This window comes from Camelus bactrianus, chromosome 19 (assembly GCF_048773025.1).
Source record: "Camelus bactrianus isolate YW-2024 breed Bactrian camel chromosome 19, ASM4877302v1, whole genome shotgun sequence".
In the NCBI taxonomy this organism is placed as follows: domain Eukaryota; kingdom Metazoa; phylum Chordata; class Mammalia; order Artiodactyla; family Camelidae; genus Camelus; species Camelus bactrianus.
In genome coordinates this window covers 13829237-13854477 of record NC_133557.1, presented here as the reverse complement: position 1 = coordinate 13854477, position 25241 = coordinate 13829237, and the positions used below count along the sequence as shown (strand labels likewise).

The 25241-nt window shown below is 40.2% G+C and overlaps 1 protein-coding gene across 4 annotated transcripts in view; it reads left to right on the top strand.

Moving 5' to 3' along the window:
* NDRG3 (NDRG family member 3) overlaps nt 1-25241 on the top strand; it is a 60635-nt gene that overhangs the window by 24264 nt on the left and 11130 nt on the right. For 2 of the 4 annotated variants that reach the window (XM_074347247.1, XM_074347249.1), the window contains exons 3-9: nt 417-452; nt 10497-10602; nt 11668-11788; nt 13151-13213; nt 14274-14334; nt 15390-15476; nt 17355-17411. In XM_074347247.1, the coding sequence (XP_074203348.1) occupies nt 417-452; nt 10497-10602; nt 11668-11788; nt 13151-13213; nt 14274-14334; nt 15390-15476; nt 17355-17411 (531 nt within the window). The remainder of the gene's footprint in view (nt 1-416; nt 453-10496; nt 10603-11667; nt 11789-13150; nt 13214-14273; nt 14335-15389; nt 15477-17354; nt 17412-25241) is intronic. The other 2 variants (XM_074347250.1, XM_074347248.1) reach the window with 1 other exon arrangement.

Here is a 25241-nt window from a genome sequence, read left to right as displayed (position 1 = left end):
CTGCCTTTGCACCTCTCAGGGTTGGCCTCCAGCTCCTTTCCTCCCAAGTAACCCCCCATGCGGGTTGTGAATGTGCTCTCAGACTCTGACCTATGTTTTACTCTTCCCACAAGCTCTCCTTGCTCTCCTTAGGTAAGGAGACAAGAAGTTACAGACTTTACTGGGAAACCGGGCTCCTTCCCTTCATCTTCATAGGAAACCCACCAAAGTGTAACCTCACCTCCAAAGACTCACCTTTTACTAAGACGTGTTAGGAACCCACCCAGCTGCCTCTGAAGCCTTTGGAAGGGAACCTTTTTGGTTTTAGGGCAACCCAGAGGCTGCACATGCACTGCTTTCACTGTGAACTGAATTTGCTGCACATTTGGGGAAGCCACATGGGGAAACTGACTGTGTTTTCTGCCTTCTGTTGACAGAATGGTACACGAAACTTCCAGGACTTTGACTGTCAGGTAAGGACTGTACAAGCACCGAGGAGGGCTGTGTACAGGACCTCTGCAGTGCTTCCCTCCCTGTGCTGGTGGTCTTGTAGAGGTGGAGCTCTCTTCATAGCTAATCATGACTCCTTCATGTTCTTTTGGTTATTGGATCTAGTTTGTTTAAAATGATTAGCTATTGTGTTCAAAAATTGCCTGCCCAGTACCTGTTCTGTGGTTGCAGGTTATTGGGTGGAGCTCTCTTTTTGAAATTAAGATCTTTCCTCAAATGATGTTGGATACCCTGGTCACAGACATCAAATAGACGGTTGTCACCTCACTGCAGAAAAGGTGGGGGAGGGGAATTTGAAGGGGAGACTCACCAACAACAAAATCTTTTCCTAAAAGAAAAGGCCAAATTAAGCTTTATTAATGCAAACTGCAGCCATCTCTTGGTTTTATCTTTGGAAACGCAAAATTCAGCCTGACTCATCAGTATTTTCTTAAAAGATAAACTGTTCTTCTTAGTCTGCTTTTGCCTGTAGCTCTGTTGCCACTTTGGAAATCAGTAAAGTGAACCAGCAGCTAGCCGTCTTCCTACTTTATCCCTTGACTGGCCCTGAAAGAAACGGGAAGGACTGAGTGCATGGAAATGGGAACCTTATAACCTGTCCGCAGCAACGTGAAGTAGACTAGGCAGGAAGGGAAGGTGCAGGGAAGCAAACTTCCTTGCGTTCAGGATTCAGCCAACTTGTACACCCCCAGGCAAGTGGATATTTTCAGGTATGCATTTTATGTTAAGCACAGTGAAATCTCTCCATATAGTATTAGCCTCAAAATGAAGAAGTAATATCTATCTCATAGGCAAACCAGTCATAGCATAATGACTTATTGGGTATCTACTGTAGATACTGAACATACATCATCTCCAGTCCTTGGAGCAGTATCACAAGGTGGTTTTTATTATAAATGAAGAAATTGAGAATCAGGTTCTGTAACTTTCCATTGGGTGGAATTAGGGTTAAGAAACCCCATTCGTCCTGAATCCATTGCCCGTTCTTTCTTACCTGGAAATGGCCAGAGCTGAGATGTGGCAAGGAGTTGAGTTGTATGTAAAGCTGAGGTTCCTTGGCAGGACTCACTTTGGAAGGGGAGGGCTCATAGCATTGTTACAGATTTTTGAATCTCATGCCAAACACCTCTTGGTGTGACTGTTTGGTGTACTTTACCTTTACAACATAATCAGCCTGGTGTTGTTAGGGAATCAGTTGCTATAGCCTCTGCTCAAAAACAAGAAAGTCATTATTTTTTGGTACGTGGTGGCAATCAAGTTTGGGTTTAGTTGTTTTTAATTTGATCTGACTTCAGTTGTGGTTTGGATCTGACTTCAGTTGTAGGTTGAACCAGTTGAACTTGATTGCTGTTAATATTTGATATAATTTACCTAGAAGGAGATCATTTGAGAGGTTGACAGTAACATTTAAGGTGAGGAATTCCAGAATTAGTATATATATACTCTCACCTAAAAGTGTGGAAGCATTTATTTCCATCAAATTGAGCATCCCCTCCCAACCCCAAATTGGACTATTTAAAAAAATGTGCTTATTGCAAAATAGATAAGAAAATACCAAAAAGTAAATAAATAAAAATCACCTGTTATCTCACCAGTGTTAATATTTTGGTATATATCCTTTAGGATTTTTTTCGCAGATAAATTTACTTAGATATAAATGAAATTGAGTTTTAGAAATATAATTATCAATCACTTTTTAATATTAAGGCTTAAAAATAGTCTGGCAAAAATTCTTGATATTTTGGATGAAGTTTTAATATAACATATTCTAGCCTCATTAAATATAACTTTCATTCAGTTCTGATACAAATAAAATGATGGCAAGTGTTTGTCACTATTTGTCACATGTCTGTCACTGGTTTTGAATGTACATGGTCTCTGTGTTCTAAAGAAGGAAAAAAATCATAGGCTCTCCTTTTTTTCTCCTCTCAGCACTCACGAATACTCTTCTGTTGCCTTTCTCATCTATCTCTTTGTTAAAGGTTTATGTGACGTTCTGGAGACTGGGTCAGGAGTCTAGTGACAGATGATAAAAGATCCAGGAGGTAGGAACTGTGACTTGAGAAGTCTAGAGTGGCCCAGTTTGCCTGAAGGCTTCCTGGAAACCACTGGGCATTCTTAGGAGACAAAGCAGAGCAAATCTAAATCCAGCATTGTCACTTAGGAAAGGCATTCAGCCGTGTCATTGGTTTTGTTTATTAGCATAACTATGGCACAGGGTTAACAGAAGCCAGTTAATCAGCGCTTTCTTCTGATCTGTCTTGACTCAGAAAAATCTTTAAAGAATCTTTGGTGATATCCTGGGAAGTTATTTTAGCATCACAACCAAGCTTATAAATTTAGTCTCAACTGCCTTCCCTGGCTCCCTGCCCCCTGCTCTGTTTTCTTTACTAATCAGCAACATGCTTTTTGTTTGTTTGTTTGAATAATTGAAAATATAGTTAAAATTGTACCATTTCTCTTGGTTCTTTGATTGTCCTAGTGACTTCATTGCTATATAGCTCCCCTGAGGCAAACAGCAGTTATATTTGGGTATAGAGTAATGAGGGAAGTTGTTAGAGGTTACATGCTTAGAATTGATGAGAAAGGAGAAGGCCTTCTGCCAGTTGAAACAATGAATCAGTAGGCTTATTGTCCATCAGTCTACTTCAGTGCTGCTTAATTTTCCTCTGCTTGTGAGACTGTTTGAAAATTTGGAATTAGAGCTGAGACAAATGGTATAGCTTCTCTGTGTATATGATATATTGCTTTAAAAAAGTAATTACAACTAGGGATTAAGAGGTACAAACTACTATGTATAAAATAAATAACCTACAAGGACATATTGTACAACACAGGAAATATAACCAATATTTCATAAAAACTTTAAATGGAGTGTAATCTATAAAAATTTTTGAACCACTGTGTTGTATACCTGAAACTAGTATAACATTGTAAATCAACAATACCGTAATTAAAAAAACATGGATTAGTAAGATGGGTTGAGGGGAATGACAGGTGTATGATAATCAAATATAGTAAAATATCAATGGCAGAATCCAGGCAGTACATATACAGGTGTTAAAATTATTTCAACTTGGCTGTATGTTTGAAAGTTTTCAAGATAAAATATTGGGCAGTTTGGGGAATCAATGTTTAACTTTACAAAAAAGTACACAAAGCTGCTTTTAATTTTCAAACAACTCTCCCCATAGACAATTCCAGTGCTTCTCTACATGGACACATACTGTTTTTTAAACATTTTTTATTGAGTTATAATCATTTTACAATGTTGTGTCAAATTCCAGTGAAGAGCACAATTTTTCAGTTATACATGAACATATATATATATTCACTGTCACATTTTTTTCCCTGTGAGCTACCATAAGATCTTGTATATATTTCCCTGTGCTATAGAGTATAATCTTATTTATCTGTTCTACATTTTGAAATCCCAATCTGTCCCTTCCCACCCCCCCACACGTACTTTTTATGAAGTTATAATCACCATGTTTGTATAAACGTCACCATTGTTATTTCTCACATATTTCTGAAACTTTATGTGTAATGTTTAATGTTTGCATATGACATAAATAAATATGCTGTATGTTGTGTATAATAAACAATTTATGAAATTCAGAAAAGTGTAAAAATAAAGGTTACCTATAATCCTGCTACCTAGAGATAGCCATGCTTTATTATACTTCTTTCTAGTTTTTACTTTTATATTCTGTCATCATAAGAGTACACGCTCATAGTTGAGTATTTAGAAAGCACAGAGAATTTTAAATAGCTAGAGAAAAGCTCATAATCCTAGAATCCAGGGACGACCATGTAAATATGTTTAATGTTGAGGTGTGTGTGTGTGTATAATTTTTATAAAAATAATTTTAAAATGTATATGGTTGGTCACACTGGATGTACAATTTTGGATTATTCCTTTTTGTTATTATTTTTTTAATTTATTATTTTATTTGGGAGGAAGATAATTGGGTTTTTATTTATTTATTTATTTTTAATGGCGGTACTGGGTATTGAACCCAGGACCTTGTGCTTGCTGGGCACATACTCTTCCACTGAGCTATCCTCTCCCCCTGGGTGTACAATTTTGTATCTCCATTTCTGACAATACTAGAACACAATCTCATTTCTATGTCATTTTAAAACTCTCATAAGAAACTAATCTCTAATGACTGCCTGTTATTTCATCAGATGGCTATACCATGACTTAACTATTCCATTATTTTTAGAAATTAGATTGCTTACAATATATTCAGTTCACTGAACACTTTCGTGCATAAATTTTATGTACACGTTGGATTATTTCCTTAGATGGATTCTTGTTGAGGGGGAGGCGATTAGGTGCATTGATTTATTTATTTTTTAACGGAGATATTGGGGATTGAACCCAGGACCTCTTGCATGCTAAGCATGCACCCTACCACTGAGCTATACCCTCCCCCCTTCCTTAGATGGATTCTTGGATTGAACATACTTAAGGCTCTGGACATATCTTGTCAAATTGCCTAACACTTTTACCAGAGGGGTAATAAATATTAATGGAGAGTGAAAAGCTGCTCTCTGCCAGGATATATCATTCCTGTAGAAGAGGCTGATAATGGAGTGAACTCACAAGAATGGCGTTCTTGCTCCTGTGGTAATCCAGGCCTGGCCAAGGGCTGAGTAATTTCATCCTGACTGTTTAAACTGCAGTAACTGTGTAGAGGACTGATTGATAGGACATTCCTGTGAGGATTGATCTTTAGTTTCACAGTTCAAATGTATGTATGCAACTGCCTCTTCCAAAGGGGTATAAATAGCTTTAAACCCTTGCAGATCACTTGGTGAATGAGCCCTGTCATGAAATAAGAATTAGGTGAAACAAATAACTGAAAGTTCCTTCCACAGAAAAGAGGTGTCTGGAAAGAGCTGAGATTCAACAACCTACTGCCTTCTGTTAGAGGGCTTGACCAGTTCCGCGCTCCTCCCCTTGGCTTGAAGGATGTGAACGTGGCCCCAGTCCCCCTTTCAGCCTTTCGTCCCACTGCTTCCCTTTGTGGACCCCACGCATACCCAGGAAAACTGGAATTATTGCTGACCTACCCACACTTCTGCTTTGTGCTTTTCCTTTCTGATGGCCTTTGTTCACAGGTTCTCCCCTTGAGATATGCACCTGTCCCCTTTTTGTTTGGTTTTGTTGTTTTATGGGGAGGAAGAGGGGGAGGTTGATTATTAAGTTCTGAGGGTATAGGTGACTTTATTCTCATTTGGGGAGAAAAAAAGCATCTTATAGAAAATATTAAGGCCCTTTTTATCACCAACTCCAATCTCAGTTCCCCTTTCCCCTGTCACTAGAGGATTTATTTCTCTGACAAGCTCTGTCTCACCGTGGGCATGATGGCTGCCAAATGCTCAAAATTTGTATCCTTCCAGCTTCACAGCCTCACTGCTGAGAGAAGATCTTTACCTGTAACTTGAAGGAAAAGGCCAGCGGAGGAGTCTTGTTGGCTTAGCATGGGTCTCATCGGGGGGCAGGGGTCACATGCACATCCCTGGACCACTCACTGGCCAGAGAATGGAGTGTTTGAATTGGCTAAACCCAGACCCCTTCCTACCTAGACTTTCCTAGAGAGTCCATGTTCTGAAGGTGTTTTGGGATGTTGAATGGGTTAAATAATCATTCACTCTTTTTCCTCTTCATTGTTAACTAAGGCTATGTGAAAAGATATTGGAGTTGGCTTTGAAGGAGGAAAAGATAGATTTTATGTTGACATATTGCAGAGGAAGCTTTCAAAAGAAGAGCATAATTAGTGAGAAGTCTGAGCGTGTGGGTAGTTGAACAGTAAAAGTAGGTGTCTGAAAGAGTGTTGATTGAACTAGACTGAAAGATATAATTGGTAAGAGAGGAGAGCTGAAGCTAGAGTCCGGAAAAGTGTATTATAGAACTTTAAAAAGGAGAATGATTTACTGATAGGCAGAAGGCTGAGTAATTGTGGAGGCAGATTCTTTCACTACGGGATTAAAAGAGATCATGCAAATGAATTTTATACAACTACACAGAGGTAAGGTAATGGGAGTATTATATTAAATTGTCCTATATGATAAATAACAAAAACTTTACCCAAGGCTCATACAGTAGCCTGCTTATTAGAAACAGAGTAAAATTCATACTAATAAGAATGTTTCCAAGAGTATATTGCCATACAAGTTTACCGAAACTCTTTCAGACTGGCCAGAGAGAGGAAGAAGCACTAACAGGCTTGACAAGATCAAAATTTAACGAAGTTCAGAGGAGATGGCAAGTCAGGTTGTATAACTCAGGTGATAGCACATTTAGCTGAAGAAAGGGGACTCAGAGCAAAGGTGAAAATTGATTATTGTCAATTAATGGTGATATCCTAAACTCTTAAATTCTTAAACTGACTCTTAAACTACACTTTTGATTAAGGGGGAGAGGCAGCCCAGGATGGAGAAGTGTGTTGGGGATCAATAGGATGTCAGGTTGCTTCGTAAGCCTGGAGAATAAGGGATCACATTCAGAGGTATGTAGCCTTGGAGGTGGTAGGCAATCAGAGTGCTGGGAAAGATCTATGACCAGAGCCCATTAGACACTCTGATTGTGCAGTCACACCCTCTGGAACACTGGGGCAAAGGGGGAGGTAACTGGAGAAGCAGCCAGTGAAGCAGAAGATAGTTGGCTAAAGCAGAAGGGTCCCCTGCAGTGGCCTGACCATTAAATCAGCTCCGTAGCCAGGGTCTCTGCACACTTCATCTCCAAATGGAGAGTTGTTCAAGCCATTCACACACGAGTTCACAAAGGATGTCTTTACAAGACCACATGGAGGTGAGTGTCTCCTTTCTTTTCATCTTCTTTATTCTAAGAACATTCACATACTTTGAAAATGAAGAGAAACTATATGAGGCACTGACGACTGAGGGTGGCTCCAAATAGGGCAACAGGATTGACGGGTAGGGCCCAGGACTCCTGGCCCTTTCATACTTTGGTCGTTATGCAGTTGAGGGCATTATGGGGAGGTAGGGGCTGAGAGACCCATAAAGAGCAGAAATTTTATAAGCCAATTTTAACTGTGAATTTCACCCAGATTGTGAAAGAACAAAGTAATTTGCCCTATTGCCTCATCTACTTTTAATGTCTTCCCTTTTGCCCCATTTGTTATATCTCCCTTTTCATCCTCCTCCTGAACTTCCCTGACGGCTCACTATCCCCCTCCACACTCCACCCCAACCAGCTGCCACCACACACACCATCCCCATCAATCACCAGGCCTTGGGAGGTCCTGCTAACCTTAGGGCCAAACTGTAAACTGGGTTTTTTCTTCAGTTCTCAGTAGTACAGCTGAGGCCAAGCCAGGGTATCTAAGCTGGACTGTGTGCTTGGATATGACAGAAGGAAGGCTCTAGTAACTAGACTGTAAAGATGACAGATCGTTGTGTATTACCTGCAATTTGAGTTCTCCTGTAGTGTCACTCATCTGGCAGCAGCTGGCTTCTCTCTCTCTCCCTCTTTATTTTTTCTCTCAAAAAATAAAACATGAGAGGGAAGCCTGCTTAAGTTCCCTTTCTGAATATATCACCTCCGAGGGAATCAAGTCCTAAAGATAGTGCATGTTCCTTCTCCTCCAAGTTTTCCTGCTTTAAATATACGTATGCAAACATGTACTATCTATATAGTGTTGCTTTTTAAAAAATCTACATACATAAGTCGTGTATCATACACATAAATTTCTGCATTTCTACTCAACATTGTGTTTTCAGGATTTTCTCTATGTATTAATGCTTACAGTTCTAGTTTGTTCATTTTTATCTGTATTTCATTATATGAATAGGTCATAATTTCTTTGTTTCCCTATTTGATGACTATTTAGGCTACTTCAGTTTTTTGACATTAAAAATAAGACTGCATGTACATCTCTGTGTATCTTTTTGTGCGTGTGTGCATGTTTGAGAATTTCTTTAGATTATACCTAAAAGTAAAACTTCTGTATGGTAGACACCTCTTAACTTCACTAGAAATTACCAAACTGTAATTGTAGTTGTTCCAGTCTACATGCCCACCAACAGCGTATGAGAATCTTTATTTCTCTACATCTTGGCCAACACTTGGCATTATCTGACTTTAAAGTTTTTGCCATTCTGGTATGTATGAAATCACATCTCATTGAGTTTAATTTGCACTTTCCTGACTACTAATAGAATAAATGTCTTCTTCCTCAATTTTCTACCATAGTATCCTATTTATTTCTTTCACGGCACTCTTCACAAGCTGTTATTATGAATTGGCTGATTTGTGTGTTTATTGTCTGCCTCCCTGTCTAGAACATAATCTCTGTGAGAGCAGGGATCACATCTCTTGTTTACTGTTTTGTCCTCAGAGCTCAGTCCAGGGTCTGGTAGTGGAGCTTCAATAAATACATAATTGTTTAATGAATGAGCCTGGTGATGGTGGAGGGGGTTCCTCAATAAGTCTGAGATTACTACACGGGAAATGTTCATTCAGCAACAGGAATTTATGTCTTTATATTCCTCCCATCCAAACCCTGTATTTTATTTCATAGCTAGTTCACAGTGCCCGATTCTCTCCTTCATTTCTTAACTTCTCTTTGAGTAGGCTCGAATAGAAGGCAGCAAGCAGTTAAGAGAATAGCAGAAACATTGAGTCACTGGTGGTTTGATCTGATAGAGAGATCAGCTCCAGCGTGAGGCCTATAATTTGAGATACACTGATGTTCAGTTAGCATAAAATTGTTCTGTGCTCCACAAGAACCAAGGCTCTGATGAGGTTCATTGTTCAATAGGAAATTAAGTTGGAAGTCCTTTCCTTTTTTTTTTTTTCAATTAAAAAAATTTTTTTAATGGAGGTACTGGGGATTGAACCAAAGACCTTGTGCATGCTAAACATGCACTCTACCACTGAGCTATGACTGCCCTTGAAGTCCTTTGCTTTTGCTGAGACTCTTACTGACAGAGTTAATCTTGTCTTTTCTAAGATAGGTACTGACTTTGTCAGCAAAAATTCACTAGACTAGGCATGATAGTTTTTTTATTTTTGAGAAATACAGATGTTGAAGAAGACTAGAATAAATCTCAGTTAACTTTTCTACAGTCTCTTTCTTTTCCACCCAGCCACTCTTAGTGCAGCTCCCAGCAGCTCTGACTATCTTACGACAGCTTTATTCAGTTCCTGAGGTCTGCTCTGACTACATCTTAAACTTTACTTTTGCTTTGGTGAGAATCCTTTGGGATGCAGAGAACAAACCCACCCAAATAGCTTAAAACAGAGGCAGTCCAGGGATGTTTCAGAACTTAAGAGCACACACAGCTGGAACCAGGAATTAGAGTGGTGGAAATACCTACTATAAGTTCCAAGTTTTCTTTTTGCAAGAGAACCAAGCTGAGGATGGAGTCTCTTACTGCCAGTTACAAATTCTCAGGGAAGGATGCTGACTTAGCATGGACCAAATGCCCACCTGAGTCCAGGAAGCCATGGCCATAAATTATAGTTGGCAAACAGGGTAGCCAAGGACCATTCCTGTAGTGTGTGGATGACACAGCAGGGCAGCTCCCAGGAAAGGGGAGAATCTTTAGATGTCTACTGAACTTCAGTAGCTGAACATGCATTTAGAGGCTCTGAAGCCTCTGCCTTTTTTACTCAGTAGCTTCTTCAGATCTTCTGCTTCCTTAACTTTCCTTTCCCCGGGTCCTACCTGGCTCATTACTCAACTTGCTGATCTCCTTGCCGTAACCATATTCTCAACAGATCCCTGACTTTGCCCACTTAAGAAAGTGAGCTTTGTAGATAAGATGTATTCTTCCCTCGTTTGTTTTCCTGTTCATGCAAAAGGAATTAGAAAGTAGGAATATTCTGTGTAATATAACGTCTCTCTGGTGGGCTTATAATTCAGTGATGTGAATAGTGGGAAAGAACGATGAATCAGGTGTTGTGACACTTCAGCAGCCTGGGAGGTCCATTCTGCCTTTGCTGAGACCTTTACATTCTCTTGTTACAGGAACATGATATAGAAACAACTCATGGTATGGTCCACGTCACTATCAGAGGCCTACCGAAGGGAAACAGACCAGTTATTCTGACATACCATGACATTGGCCTCAATCGTATGTATTTGATTTTATACCTTCCCTTTTTATTATGATTCGTAATCTTTGTCTATTTTTAAAAAGCACACAAGAAACCCCACTATTCTAATAGAGCATAGGTTTTCTCCTCTCTGCCTTAACCTTCCCTCCTCGTGCTACATGTGTTCATGGCAGAATTAAAGTTCCTGGGAAGTGTGCAGGGAAAATCCATTTGGGGAGAGGATACTGGAATTATCTGTCACTGTGTCTCATATGTGTCATATCTGTTAAAGGACTGAAGATTGTATGATGAACTGGTTAAGGAAGTAGAACTGAAATCAGTTGCTTTTTTTTTTTAATCTATACTTGGTTTTTTTCATACTTCAGGTTAGAAAATTATTTGAACTGAACTTTTTTGTGAGCTCTTCAGTGAATTAGTAAAAGTATTCTTGCTACAGCCTGTCATCAGTGACTTTAAGTGGATTTTTCTGGATGGCAGTGTAAGGTTGTGGCCCTAGCCCCAGGCACACAGAATCTGTGTACATGCCTTTTTTTCCACACTCCTCTGGCTTTCAGAGGTGACCTGCATTGGAGGCTACAGTCTAGTGTTGGAGCTTTTGTGGCCTCTTTAGCATGAAAAGGAATTTAAGCCGTTATACCAACAGGGTAGAAATTGAAGCAGCAACCCTCCCCTGCACCCCAGCAGTTTTGCCGAGAGACAGTCTTCCCCATGGTAAGTGTAAGCAGCCCAAGTTACTCACTGTAGCCAGGTTCTTGGGATATGGTCAGTGTCTCTGTGTTGGGTAGGGGCATAAGATACATGAAAAATGACAGTATTATGGGTGTAAGATTGTTTTGTGCAACACCAGGATTGGCTTGCACTCTAGACGTGTTGAATTGAGGATTAGTTGTTTTCAAGTAATTGAGACATCTGATATTTAGCTTTTAGGGCAGCTTGGATCGTGCAGATTGTTCGGACACCTCACTTTAGTGGGACAGTGATTCAAAGGGAGTAAAAGAGATGATGATGTGGAATTTATTGAGTAGGGGAAAACTGGGGAGAAATGAAGAGCCTGTGACTTACGAGTATTTTTGCTTTTGCAGATAAGTCCTGTTTCAATGCGTTCTTTAACTTTGAGGATATGCAGGAGATCACCCAGCATTTTGCTGTCTGTCATGTGGACGCTCCAGGCCAGCAGGAAGGTGCACCCCCTTTCCCAACTGGGTAAGACCACAAGCAAGACCTTCTGGAAGACATGCTCTCAGAGAGCGGGCAACTGAGCTCCAGTGAGCCAAGTAACGTGTGCTTCCCTCCCAGCTGATTGTAGCACAGCCTGCAGGTTATGCTCATCAACTGACCATCCACGTACTTTCTCTCCTCGCTCTGAGAGGACTGTTACACACAGTATGTTCAGGAAAACTGCATGTTTTCCTGTATCCAGGAATGACCCTCCGTGGATGGCCTTTATATAAGCACAAGGCACAAGGGTCTGGAACACCCAGTTCTCACTGTCTCTTATCTGTCCCCTTCCTCATCTATTTAAAATCTGTCATTTTTATGTCCCTCCCTGAAGCTCCCAACTACCTAGGCCCAAACGCAGATCCCTCCACGCTTCCTGGGTGCACCCTGCCCTTCCCTCCAGTCTGGTGACAGAATTTGAATGTTGGTGTAACCGTTTATTCCAATTTAGAGGTGCATTTTACTTGGACGTGGAGCTCTTAGCCTCATGCTAAGCCTGCTTTGCATGGCTTTTCCCCGGGCATTACAATTATTGAGAAGACCTTGGAGGAGTGAAAGCGCGGGCTGTGGAATGCTAATTCCTCCCCTCTCCCTTTACTCATCTGCGGAGCTGCCTTTGCCAGTGACTGCTGGGAAACAGACCCCGGCAGATGAGTAACAGCCAACACTTATATAGTTCTTAAATAATATCCTGACGGTGCCTTACATACTTTCTCCCTGCTTTTCCTGGATTCCTAGCCTGAGTCAGTTCCTGGGCTTGTTTGACTAGTAGTTTATATCATAAACCAAATTCAAAAGTAAATAATAAAGTAACCGTGTTATCCTAGGCCTAAGTAATACCAATCGGCATTTATGGTGCAGAGCCCAGGATTTGTGACCATGTGCTGAAGCCCAGTAAAGCTTTGTTTACTTGTGCATTTAGCTGCCTGACATAAGCAGCAGACCAAGAGCCACTTCCTCAGTTGACTCTTACCCCTGAAAGTTTACTAAACCTGAACCCCAACTGGAGTGATTATTAGGGGTTTGGAAATACCCTGGAGAGAGCCATGTTTCCTGTTTTTGCACATGACTTCCTCTGGTTCCAGAGATTGCTCTTTAGGATATAGAAAAATATAGGGTTTGTTTTTGTGTTTTTGTTTTTGTTTTTGTTTTTGTTTTTGTTTTGCTTTCTTCTTAATGTGGCAGTTGTAGAGAGTCGCACAATATGCCACAGTCATTTCCAGGTACCACATCACCTCCTTTGACAAACGGAGTGCTTTTACCTAGAACCCTGTGCTTTTCTAGCCGTTCTAGTGATTGGGAAGTGTGAGTGCATTCTAATTCAGGAGATATCCTTCTGGATTTCAGGTACCAGTACCCCACAATGGATGAGCTGGCTGAAATGCTGCTTTCTGTTCTCACCCACTTAAAGTGAGTTCATTCTGCAGTTCTCCCACGTGGTTTTTGGTTTTTTGTTTTTCACACTTTGTACTGTGTGTCTGATCTATAGGGGTATGATGGTGAGCAAAACAGTGTGGTCACTACCCTTGTGGAGTGTGAAGCTTACATTTTAGTGGGGAAATAATTAACAGGTAAGCAAACAAAATTCACAACTTAGGTGATAGAGCAGAAGTCAGTGGGGATGTTGCAGCAGGGAATGGGGGCAGGATCCGCACCAATAAGGCAAACTGAGGCATGCCTCTCTAAGAAGGAGTTATGTAGGTTGAGACCTGGAGGAGAAAAAGCTACCTAGAAAGAGCCAGGGCACGGGGATTCCAGACAGAAGGAATAAGTTGAAAAGGCCCGAGAGCAAGTGAGCAAGTGGGAGAAAGGCACAGGGTGAAATTCGAGAAGTAGACAAGGACCAGATAACATAGGTCTCACAGATCAGGTAAGAATTGTGATTTTATTCAAAAGACAAAGGGAAAAACACTGAAGGGTTTTAAGTAGGGGGGTGATATCCATTTTAGCCTTTCAGAATGGTCACTCTAGATACATAAATTGCACATCAGTAAAGCCATTTACATTTTTTAAAAGGATTACTGTAGCTGTGGAGAGAATGGTTTAGAGAGCAGTAAATGAGAAAAAACAGGGAGACCATTACAGCAATCTGGCAAGTAATAACGATGGCTTGGTACTGGCTGTTGCCCAGGGGAGGGAATGAAGTAGGTGGAGGCAGATGGAAATGTTTTGAAGGTGGACTCTATAGGACTTGCTGATGGGTTGGACATGGAGGTGATAGTGAACTGTCAAGGGTGACGCCCAGGTTTTAGTCATATTTCATTTAACCCTTAAAACCAACTTAGAAGTCCGTGGTCGTATCCTTGTTTTTTAGATAGGGAACTCAGGCTCAGGAAGTTAAAGAAACTTGACCACATTCTACATCCAGTAAGCATGAGAGCCAGATTTGAATCCAGTTGTATTCTTTCCATGATGCCACACTACCTCCAAATGAGTTAACCCTGTCCATGTTGGTGTGTCCCGTTCACAGTCTGAAAAGCATCATTGGGGTTGGAGTTGGAGCTGGAGCTTACATCCTCAGCAGATTTGCAGTAAGTACGTGGAAGATTAGTCTCAATGCCCTTGGGGCACAGCCTAGGTCACAGCTCTTACTGCTGTGTTAAATGACAAGGAACTGTTGTGTGTCTTAGGTCAGTTTTTCTGTAAATTCTGTCGACAACAGACACAGGTTTGTGTAAAGCCTTACTCTGTACTTGCAGCACCTGAAAAATCACAAGTGAGGGCCATACAGCATCAGTAAAGAGCAATTCTTAGGGAATACTTACGGTGGAGTTTCACACGGCCATTAAAATTTTGTAAGAAGAGCATATAATGGTATGCAATTTCACATACTTTATAACCTTAACAAAAAGTTTAGAATACAGATGCACATAAATAAGCATAAGAAAGGACTGGGAGAAAACATACCAAAATACTAACAGGGATTGTTGTTGTGTGTGTGGTAAGATACTGTGAGGTTTTATTTTCTGCTTTTTATAATTTATCTGTTAATCAGATTTTCTATATTGAGCATAATTGGCATAATCAAAGGGAAAATAGTAAGCTGAAGAGTTTTGAGTTTGCATAGAAATGTTCATATTGATTTTTATTTAAGGAACTCTCAGATGCCTTCATAAATAGGTGGTATCACCTATTTATGTGGTTTTAGGGAAAAAACTTAAGCCCCTAGTGTGTAAGTGTATAAGTACGAAATAGCCAGTCTAAGCTCAGCAGCCCCTGTGCCACGAAGTCCAAGGGCACTGCCCCAGCAGGGGAGATTCCCGCCCCACGCCCCCCCGCCCACCATGAGCGCAGCAACTATAGAGATACCAGGTGCCCTCCTCTGCTTTGGAAATAAAAAACCGTCTCCCCCATAGATCCTTGCAGGGCAGGATCCTCTGATAGCGATTTAAGAAGCTGATTTTCCAGACGCTGAGTTAGATTTAAAGAGCTGTTTTTCTAAATGTCCTCCCTGTCACCTCTCTGACCTTTCTTACGTTCAGATCTGAGGCACTGAGGCCTAGTAAGAGCTGATGAGCCAGGCTCCAGTATTTTCAGAAGAAGCTGGGGGAGGGGCTCTCATACAGTTGTCTTTGTCTCATTTCAGCTCAATTACCCGGAGCTTGTGGAAGGTCTCGTGCTCATTAACGTTGACCCTTGCGCCAAAGGCTGGATTGACTGGGCAGCTTCCAAAGTAAGACCAGATGGTGTCCATTGGCTCATCTCTTGGTCCCTTCTCAAAATGGCTTCTTACCTGTTTTTTATTTTTACTTTTTCATTGAGGTATATACAGTTAAGGGCAAGAAATTTTAAGTATACAGCTTAGTGAATGTTTACACAGGTAATCACCACCCAATCAATATACAGAATATTTCCAGCTCTGTACTGAATTAATACTTTCTCCCTTTCCCAGAAGTAACTGTTATTCTGAGTTCTTTCACAAAATAGATTGGTTTTATGTATTCCTAAATGTCATATAATTGGAGTATGTATTCTTTTGCATCTCCCTTCTTTTATTCACCATTGTCTATGAATCTCATTCATGAATGGAATAATAGGCGACCAAAAAAAGTCTTGTTTATTTAAGGAAATGAGAAAATTCTCATGTTTAAAAAACAGACAATAATGTTTTGTTAAATACATACATGCATAAGGGAAAATAATTTGTTACTAGTAGTTACATCTTTGGCTGGTAGCATTATAGATGATTCTTTTCTTTTTTTCTATATTTTTCTAATTTTCTATGATAAATATGTATTTCTTTTATGTTATTTTATTTTTAAAAAAATGTTGCCTATTCACTTTTTATTTATTAAAAAAAAATTTTTTTTAATGGAGGTACTGGGGATTGAACCCAGGACCTCATGCATGCTAAGCATGCATTCTACCACTAAGCTATACCCTCCCCCTGTATAATTATTTTAAAAGATTAAATTATTCCATCTACTAGCAGACCAGATTCTAAAAACTTTATCCATTCCTCCCCATGTTTAACTTCTAGAGGAATGATGCAAATCTTAGCTTTGGATGAAATATATTAACAATGCTATAGCCAAATGTTGTGGAAATTTTCTTACAACCTGACTTACTGAGAATTTGTTCTGATTCCTATCTAGTTTGTGAGTACATTAAAACTTACCTTAACATTCTCAATAATGTGAAACAGCTTAATAAAAATTCTTATAAAACTTCAGAATGACCTTATGAGTATTAAACATGAAATGAAATTGGTTATTAATTCTAATTTAATTTGTATCCTGTGGATCATTGGTAACCCATGTGGAGATTCCTGGACTTCTTCCTGAATCTTTCTGGGACCTTGTGGTCCTGCTCCTCCTTTATCCATGTCTGTCTCCCTTATCTCCTCTCCTCCATCTCCACCCCCAACTTGATACTTCACCTCTGATCCAAGTCAGCAGTAAGAATTGAGCATAAGTTCAACAAAGAAGCCATAAAGGGAATCAGCAACATAATTTGAGCTGGGAATTTTTTTGAAAATAGACTAACAGTCTGCAGATTGACACAGATTGATGCATTTATTAGACTGTGATATACATAGTTTTGAAATGGGAAAAATTAGGAGAAAAATATTCAAAACGCAAGAACATTCTGTAAACATGGCCATTTCCTCCCACTCCGTGAAATGAAGATAGCAAAAACTGGAGGAAAGGAGAAAAATGTATTTTTTTTCTTGTGGATGGCTTGGAAATGGTTGTGAGTCAATCCTTATTAGCCATAAATCCAGTGTAAGGCAGAAATATAGGCAGGAGTGAGGTAGCTAATAACCATGAGTTCCGTGTCTCAACTTTCCAAAGAAGTAATAGCCAGCATTTCGTGCAGCCACCTATTTTCAGAGCAGGCTATATCATTACCCTCGAAGGGAGACTTCATTTTTTTTCTGGTTTGTTTCTTGTTCTTGTGTTTCTTGGAACCACTGTCTCATGAAAATGTGTGACACTGAGTTATGTTTTTTTTTTTTTGTCAAAGGATAACATATATACTGTAAAGTGCACAGCTTAATAAATTTTTACCTATGCTTACTCCCTTGACACAACATTTTTTATCTTTTTAGCTCTCAGGCTTGACAACCAACGTTGTGGACATTATTTTGGCTCATCACTTTGGGCAGGTAAGTTCCCGTTCCAGCCAGGAGAGCTGTGTTTATTATTGGCTTGCCAGCAAAAAGTCTTATTCACCTCAGGGAAGAAGGGGTGCCTTAGAACTCACCTGAGCCCAGTGGGTAACACTTCCAGTGCCGTGTGAGATGCATGTGGCCCAGCAAAGGCCAGTCTTAGAGGAGAGGTATTTACTCAGTGCCACGTGGCTCCGGCATTTGGAGAGATGAGAGAAGGCATGCACCACCTGCCCCCCACCCCTACCCCACCCCAACCTGTTCCCTGTAAGCTGCATGCCATCTGTTCATGTTTGACAACATCACGTGCCTCACCAAACATCTTTAGAGCTATATTGAGGTCTGGGAAAGGCTTCACAGAAATAGAAATTTCAGAGAAAAAGGAACCAAGAAATGTTAGTGCTGAAAGAACCTTAAAGATGATCTTATTCAAACCCCATGTGTTACTGGTGAGGAGACTGAAGTCTACAGAAGTGACAATTATATGAATAACTGTAGGGTGAAAGAGGGGACCCTAGTTCTCTTTTCAGAGAGAAAGACGATTCTCACAGCAATCACCCTGTGTACTTTTTTTCCTACACTACCAAACAGTTCTCGGACACCAGTTGGGTGTCCTACAGTTTAGCTCCATTATGGCACTATCTGCCTGGAGATAGGTCTGGATCTCACGGGTTGGGGCTTGAGCCTGTGAGACTGCCGCCACCGCCACCACTCCCCCTCCCCCCATTTCAGCCACCAGTCACCACTCCAGGTTGTCACTTGAGCTTCTGACCAACCAGCTGTCCATCAGAGGTTCAAACCACTCCCTCTTTGGATTTAATTTGCTAGAGCAGCTCACAGAACTCAAAGAAACAGTATACGTACTAGATTACTGGACATAACCCAGGACAGCTAGATGAAAGAGATACATAGGGCAAGTCATGTGGGAAGGGGCGCCAAGCTTCCATGCCCTCTAGTGTTCCCCAGTCTCCCAGAACCTTCACACAGTCACCAACCCAGAAGCTCTCCCAAGCCCATCCTTTTGAATTTTTATGGCAGCTTCACTACCAAGACGTGATTCTGTGGCAGTCGATTCAACATCCACCCCCTCTCCCCTTCCCTGGGCAAGGGGTCGGGGTGGGGTGGGATTGAAAGTTCCAACCCTCTAATCACAGGGGCTGTTCCATCTAGAAGTTACTTAGGGGCTTTCCTAAAGTCCCTTCATTAACAAAACAAGATACATTTATCACTCTCATCACTTCAGAAATGCTAGGGGTTTTAGGAGCTCTGCACCAGGAATGGGATGAAGACCAAATATATATGTCTTAACATAAATCACAATATCACAGACGACCTGTGAAGGAGTGAGGGAATAAATGAGCAGTAAGTTTGGAGAGCTCTGAGGTGTCTGGAGTTGGGGAGATGAAAACAATATAAATAGGAGTAATGTGTGCTCAACTGTAGCCTGTGCATTGAAGGAAAATGGTAAGTGGGGAGAAAATTAGTATTTACTGAGTACTCATTATGTGTAAAGCACTTTGACAAGTACCTTAAGGCACAAACTCAGTTATTTTTCACATGGTTCTATTAGATTTATTTTAAACTGGAGAAACTGAGGGCCAAAGAGGCAACATAACTTGCCACCATTATCCAGATAGCAAGTGGTTTGAATCCAGATCAGGCAGCTCCAGAGTCCATAGTTTCTCCTTTTACTGAGATTAAGTTTTATCAAGGTTACAAATTCGCACATATTTTAGAGCAGAGAAGTTCTGCAGGGCTTATTACAAGAATCTGCCCCCCCCCCCCCGTTTTCCTGCTTCTTAAAGGTAACCACTTTAATTCTTTTAGCTGATTTTTGGGGGTTTTGCTTCATTAATTAAGGTATAACTTACGTATAGTAAAGGACACAAATCACAAGTGCGTCTCAGTGACCTTTTATATTATATGTATATACTCTTCATGTAACAACCACCAAATCAAGATACAGAACATTTCCATTATCCCCAAAAAATCATTCTGTGTAGCAGCCCCTTGTATTATATACCACAAATGTTCCTGTGAACATTTGGGTTATTACCAGTCTTTTGTTTTTGTTTTACTATTACAAATAAAGCTGCTATGAGCATTCTGATATATGTCTTTTTGGACATGTGTCCTAATTCTCTTCAATTCTCTTCGCTTCCATCTTTCTAAATGTGCCTGTGTTTCCACTTGTTGATTTTTCAGTTGTGGGCATTATCTGTTGGCATTCCATTATGAGAGATGATTTCCCTTCTATACACGTACACACCGACCCCATGACACACATTTGTGCTTTCCACCACTTCGTTCTCCCAATGTAGCATAATTTGGATTAGATCAATTTCCAGCATTTACACTAGCATGTGAATGTGTTTCAGAGCTGAGCTGTGTCAGCTTTCTTTTTCTGTACATTTCTTCTTTACCTAGTGACAGTGTTAAAATCTGTAAGTAAAGGACCCTGGAGGGACACTACAAGGTGATAGTGACAGGAAGGCTCTTCCTTTCCAGGTGCTGCCTTTTTAAACAATTTAGCACAAGAATCAAGGCTTGGCATACAGGCCTGGTGACCCTCGTCTCAGCAGCCTTCAGGTGACACTTCCTCCATCCTGTGGGCTGCTTCCAAGGGCCATTCAGGAGACAGAAACCACACACTTTGAGCATAGAAAATTTCATATAAAGTATTGTTAACTAGTAGAAGGTGGCTTACCTCTCAAAGAGGGCAAAGAGGATTCAGGGGTCCAAAAGTAGCAGGTGGAAAAATAGCAGCTACTCCCAGCTGAGGGGGTGTGGGCACTGAAGGAGCTGAGGGCTTAGCTGAGGCCCCCTCACCAAGTCTGAGAGTCAGGCCTCTTCAAAGAAGGCCCGGTTTCCACGGAAAGTATAGCCAGCCAACAGTGAAACAGTCTGCCAGGAGGTGAGGGCCTCAACTGGTCCATAGAGCCTCTCACCACACGGGGGAGACATTTGTCTAAAATAAGGTCTGAGCAGCTGCAGAAGCTGCAGTTGGAGGGGGAGAACATGGGCTGAGGGTGCAGCTACAGCAGGTCTGCGAGGATTCCTGACACACTGAGCCATTGGCTCCTGTGCTAAATTTTTTAAAAAGACTGGAAAATGATTATTTTGCAGTCTAGCTCCAGTATTACAAGGAACAGTGGCTCTGAGGCCAAGAATAACTGGCATGGGTGCTTTCCCCTAATGGCTAGTGATCCCTGTCTGTCTGTCCATATTTAATAAGGGTGGATCACTGAAAGGCCAGTGTGCACCAGGTGAGGCTTATCGCTTGGGTAGTTAAACCGGCCCATTTTTTCCTTGTGGATGCCCTGATGGCAACAGCTTTAGGTCTTTTCTCTGGGACTGTCAGATTCCCCAGATGAACTTTGAGGTTACACACCAGACACTGACATTAGGATTCTGGGACCCAAGTGCAGAAAAAGGTGGAGGGTCTCAACACTCCAGCTTTAAACTTGCACTTAAGCCTAATGTTTTCAATATGGTGTATCTACTACCACCTGGGCCTGTGGTCTCCCAGATCAAAGACATTGTGTTTTATCATTTCCAGATAATAGACCTTTTAGTCTTCTCCTAGGGTGGGAAAAGGGAAGTCCCGCCAGAATGCAGGGAAGGGATCTGGCACGCTGACTGCTTTTTTGCCTTGTTCCCATGGTCCACAGGTACAGATTGTTAGAAACATCACAGTCCTTGGTTTGTGATACACCCTCATCATTGGTTCATGCACATAGCCCACTGTTACTTACCTAATTAGCTACTTATTTTTTAAATGATTATTTTCATTTCTGGAAAGCTGATAGTGATGTCTCCGCTTTCATTCCTGTTTTTAGTAATTTTGAGTCTTGTCTCTGTTTTTCTTGGTTAGTCTAGCTGACCACTTTCTTGTTTCATTGATTTTTTTCCTATTCTTTCTCTATTCTCTATTTCATTTATTTCCATTCTAATCTTTATTATTTCCTTCCTTCTGCTTTCTCTAAGTTTCCTCTTCTTTTTATAGTTTCTTAAGGTAGAAGGCCAACTATGAACTTGGGATCTTTTTTTAATACAGGAATTTAAAGCTATACATTTCCTTCTAAATACTGCTTTAGCTGTATCCTATAAGGTATTTTCATTCATTTCAAAGTATTTTCTAATTTCCTTGTGATTTCTTTGATCTATTATTATTTAGGAGAATATTGTTTAATTTCCCAAATTTCCTACTGTTACTGATTTCTAATTCATTCCACTGTAGTCAGAGGATATTCTTAATATTTCATTACTTTTCAAATTGATTGAGAGTTGTTTCATGTCTTAACATGGTGTGTCCCAAAGAATGTTCCATGTACACATGAGAAGAACGTGTGTTCATTCTACTGCTATTAAGTAGACTGTTCTTAGATGTCTGTTAGGTCTGGTGGTTTATAGCATTATTCAGTTCTTCTATTTCCTTGTGACCTTCTGCCTCATTATTTTATCCAGAATTGAAAGTAGGACACTAAATTGCCAACCATCTTTTTTTTTTTATTAATAGGCTTTGTTTTTTTAGAGCAGTTTCAGATTCACAGCAGAATTGAGCAGAAAATACAGAGAGTTCGCACATAGCCCTCCCCACCCACACATATGTACTCCCCTACCCTCAACATCCCTCGTCAGTGTGAACTGCCAAGTGTTATTGTTGAATTTTCCATTTCTCTCTTCAATTCTGTTTCCTTTTGCTTCATGTGTTTTAATTGTTGTGTCTTCCTGACATTATGTCTTTATTAAACAGGACTTTCAATCAATCCTCCTTTGTACCATCTTTACCCTCTGCTTGCAGAGAGAACTGGTGCTGACAATTCTTGAGCCTTTTCAGGCTCCTTGGTACATGGTCACGAACTCTTGGCTTCTCCCCACCGCCAGCCTAGCAGCCTTGTTGAGTCTGGTAAATGAGTGATTACAGTCTTCCTTCTGCTTTCCCACTTTGTTTTTGCTGTTGTCAATTTTCCTTGTTGTCTCTGTCCTTATGTGTTTATGGCTTATAAACAAAAAAAAACCTTTGTTATTTTTATGATTTTTCTGGAAGGAGTAAATCTGTGCTTTAAGCCAGCATCTTTAATTGGAAGTCTCAAAGACCATGATCTTCCCATTACATAGTGCTGCGTAAAGTGGTTACTTTGCTGAAGACACAGGATGCTTGGTTTTGACTGTAGACCTTAAAAACCAGTTCACAAAATTTACAAAATTCCGTGCTATGTGCTCTGGGAGAGACAAAGGTATTTAAAATATGGCCCTTATTCTCCAGGAGCTCACTCTGTAGGGAGATGAGATGTACAGAAATACCACTATAGCACACGTAAAAAGGGACAAGTAAAGAACCACCTTTCACTGAACACCTACAGATTTCAGACAGACATGTTATATACATTAAACAATTCAGTCTAATAGTCTCTTAATGGGAATTGTATTATTCCCACTTTACAGGTGAAGAATGAATTGGTTTACACAAGGTCAGCAGCTATAATGTATCAAGGGAGATTTGAAACTAGATGGGCCCAGTTCTGAAGCTTTCTTTTCCTCTTTCTGCTGTGCCAGGGTATCTTAGGAGAGGCCCCGTGAGGGGCCTAGAGGAATTCAGAGGCAGAAGAGGTTTACTTCTAATTTAAGGGAATCAAGGAAGGCTTCAAGGTGGAGGTATCCCAGCTAGGCCTTGAAGGATAGATAAAATTCAACATTTTAGATTTGGGGAGGAAGGGGATCATTCCAGGAAGGGGGAATCGTTTGCTGCTCAAAAGCAAAGAGGAAGGAATTATAAGACGTATTTGGAGGTGTTAAGTAACCTGGGGCGAGACAGTGTAGGATGTTTGCGGGAGGTTGATTAGCAAAAGAAGCGCCTGACATAGAAGAATGAGGTGTTTGCTTTCAGATATGTTAGAAATACTACTTCAGCTGGGGAAAGCTCACATGAGAATTTTAATGATTTCTGTAAAGCAGGAACATCCTCACAACATATACATAATGTGTGTTTAATTAAAAACGTGTGTGGTCATAGACAATGGGTTGTCACAGGGCTGAAGAGTTCATTTCAAAGTTAAGCAAGCAAATGCTTGTATTGCTTTTATTGCTTTGAAATGGAAGCAAGTGAGGTTTCCAAACATTAATAATCTCATCTTCATTACTAAGAAAAAAACCCCACAGTGATATCCCCTTTTTTAATCTATCAGATTAGCAAAAATCAAAGAGTGGGCATCTGTACTAGCCAGGGTGTGAGAAAACAGGTGGCACAAATAAATGAGACAGCTGCATATGTCCTGACAAAGAATGATTCTACCATACTTTTAAGTGAAAAAGCATGATGTTGAACAGTATGTCTGTCAGACTGATTTGTGTTTCAAAAACAAAAAAAAAGGGGTGTTTGGGGGGCAATTTATACATAACAGCTTTTCCTAAAAAGTTCCATTAGCACTTAAGCCAGTTTTACCCCTTTTATACCAATACCATTTCTTCTCTTTTTTAAAGTTTTTTTTTTTTTAAATAGAGATACGGGGGAGTTTTTTAATAGAGCTACTGGGGGTTCAACCCAGGAGCTCATGCATACTAAACGTGCACTCTACTACTGAGCTGTACCCTCCCCCATTTCTTCCCTTTTTTAATCTCACACTTTGCTGCTCAAGTTCCTCTCCAGGCCTTCAAAGGGGAGCTGGATAGACCATTTCATCCCTAATTGCTGTGTGGTTCATTTGTTGTTCACTCTTCTTATATATAATGTCTTCAGCCTTTACCAAGTTTCCTTAGAGTGCCTCCAGTGCCCTGTAGTTTCAGTTTGACTCTGATCTCTTTGGTCAGTTTCCAACTGTATTCTTGGCTCACTTCACTTCATGAAGTAGTGAAAATGCCAACTCATGTCCCCCTTATCTGTTTCTCTACAAAGCCTGCTGGTGGTGACCTTTATACACTGCCTTAAATTGATTAACTGACTCTCTGACAATCCCTGATACATTTCTTTCCTCCAGTGCAGACGTGTGTGTGTGCGCGCGTGCGCACACACACGCGCACATATGCACGCACATATATATGTATATGCTTATATACAGAAAACCTGGCAACCGGTTCTGGTGGCCTCCAAGAAGACCAGCAAGAGAGGGACCATTAGACAGTGGGTAGTGGGAGGAGATTCTCTTTTTGCTGTATAGACCATTTTGTTTCTCTTGAATTTTATACAGGGAATATAGCCAGTATTTTGTAATAACTTTAAATGGTTTATAATCTATAAATTTTGAATCACTATGTTGTACACCTTAAATTAATATAATATTATAAATCAACACTACCTCAATTAAAAAACATATTATTGGTAATAAGATTAAATAAATGATAAATTGACTTAGTAAAATATCATAAATGGAATGTAATATATAGTTCTGTAATATATATTTTTAAACAATAGTATATAGATATTGTACCCATTATATTGATGAAGAAATAGGTAAGTTAATTATGCAGATTTATGGCTATTAAGAGAAATGTTACTTTCTATTTATTTTACACTTTACAGTTCATATAACTTTTCTTATTTAATCTTTAAAACAGCCCTGTCTTGACACAACATTGTAAAATGACTATAACTCAATAAAAAAAAATGTTAAAAAAAAAAAAAACCCAGCCCTGTCAGGTAGCTGGTTATTATCTTCATTTTACAGACACTCTCTATTTTTATGAGGATGGCAGAACATGAAAAAAACACAAATAAGGAAATTAGGATTCGGAATGGTTAGATGACCTGTCTAAATTTCAGAGCTAATACTTGAATCCAAGTTTAGTGAAGTTACTGCTGTGGTGCAGGTAAGGATATTCAGAATGTGT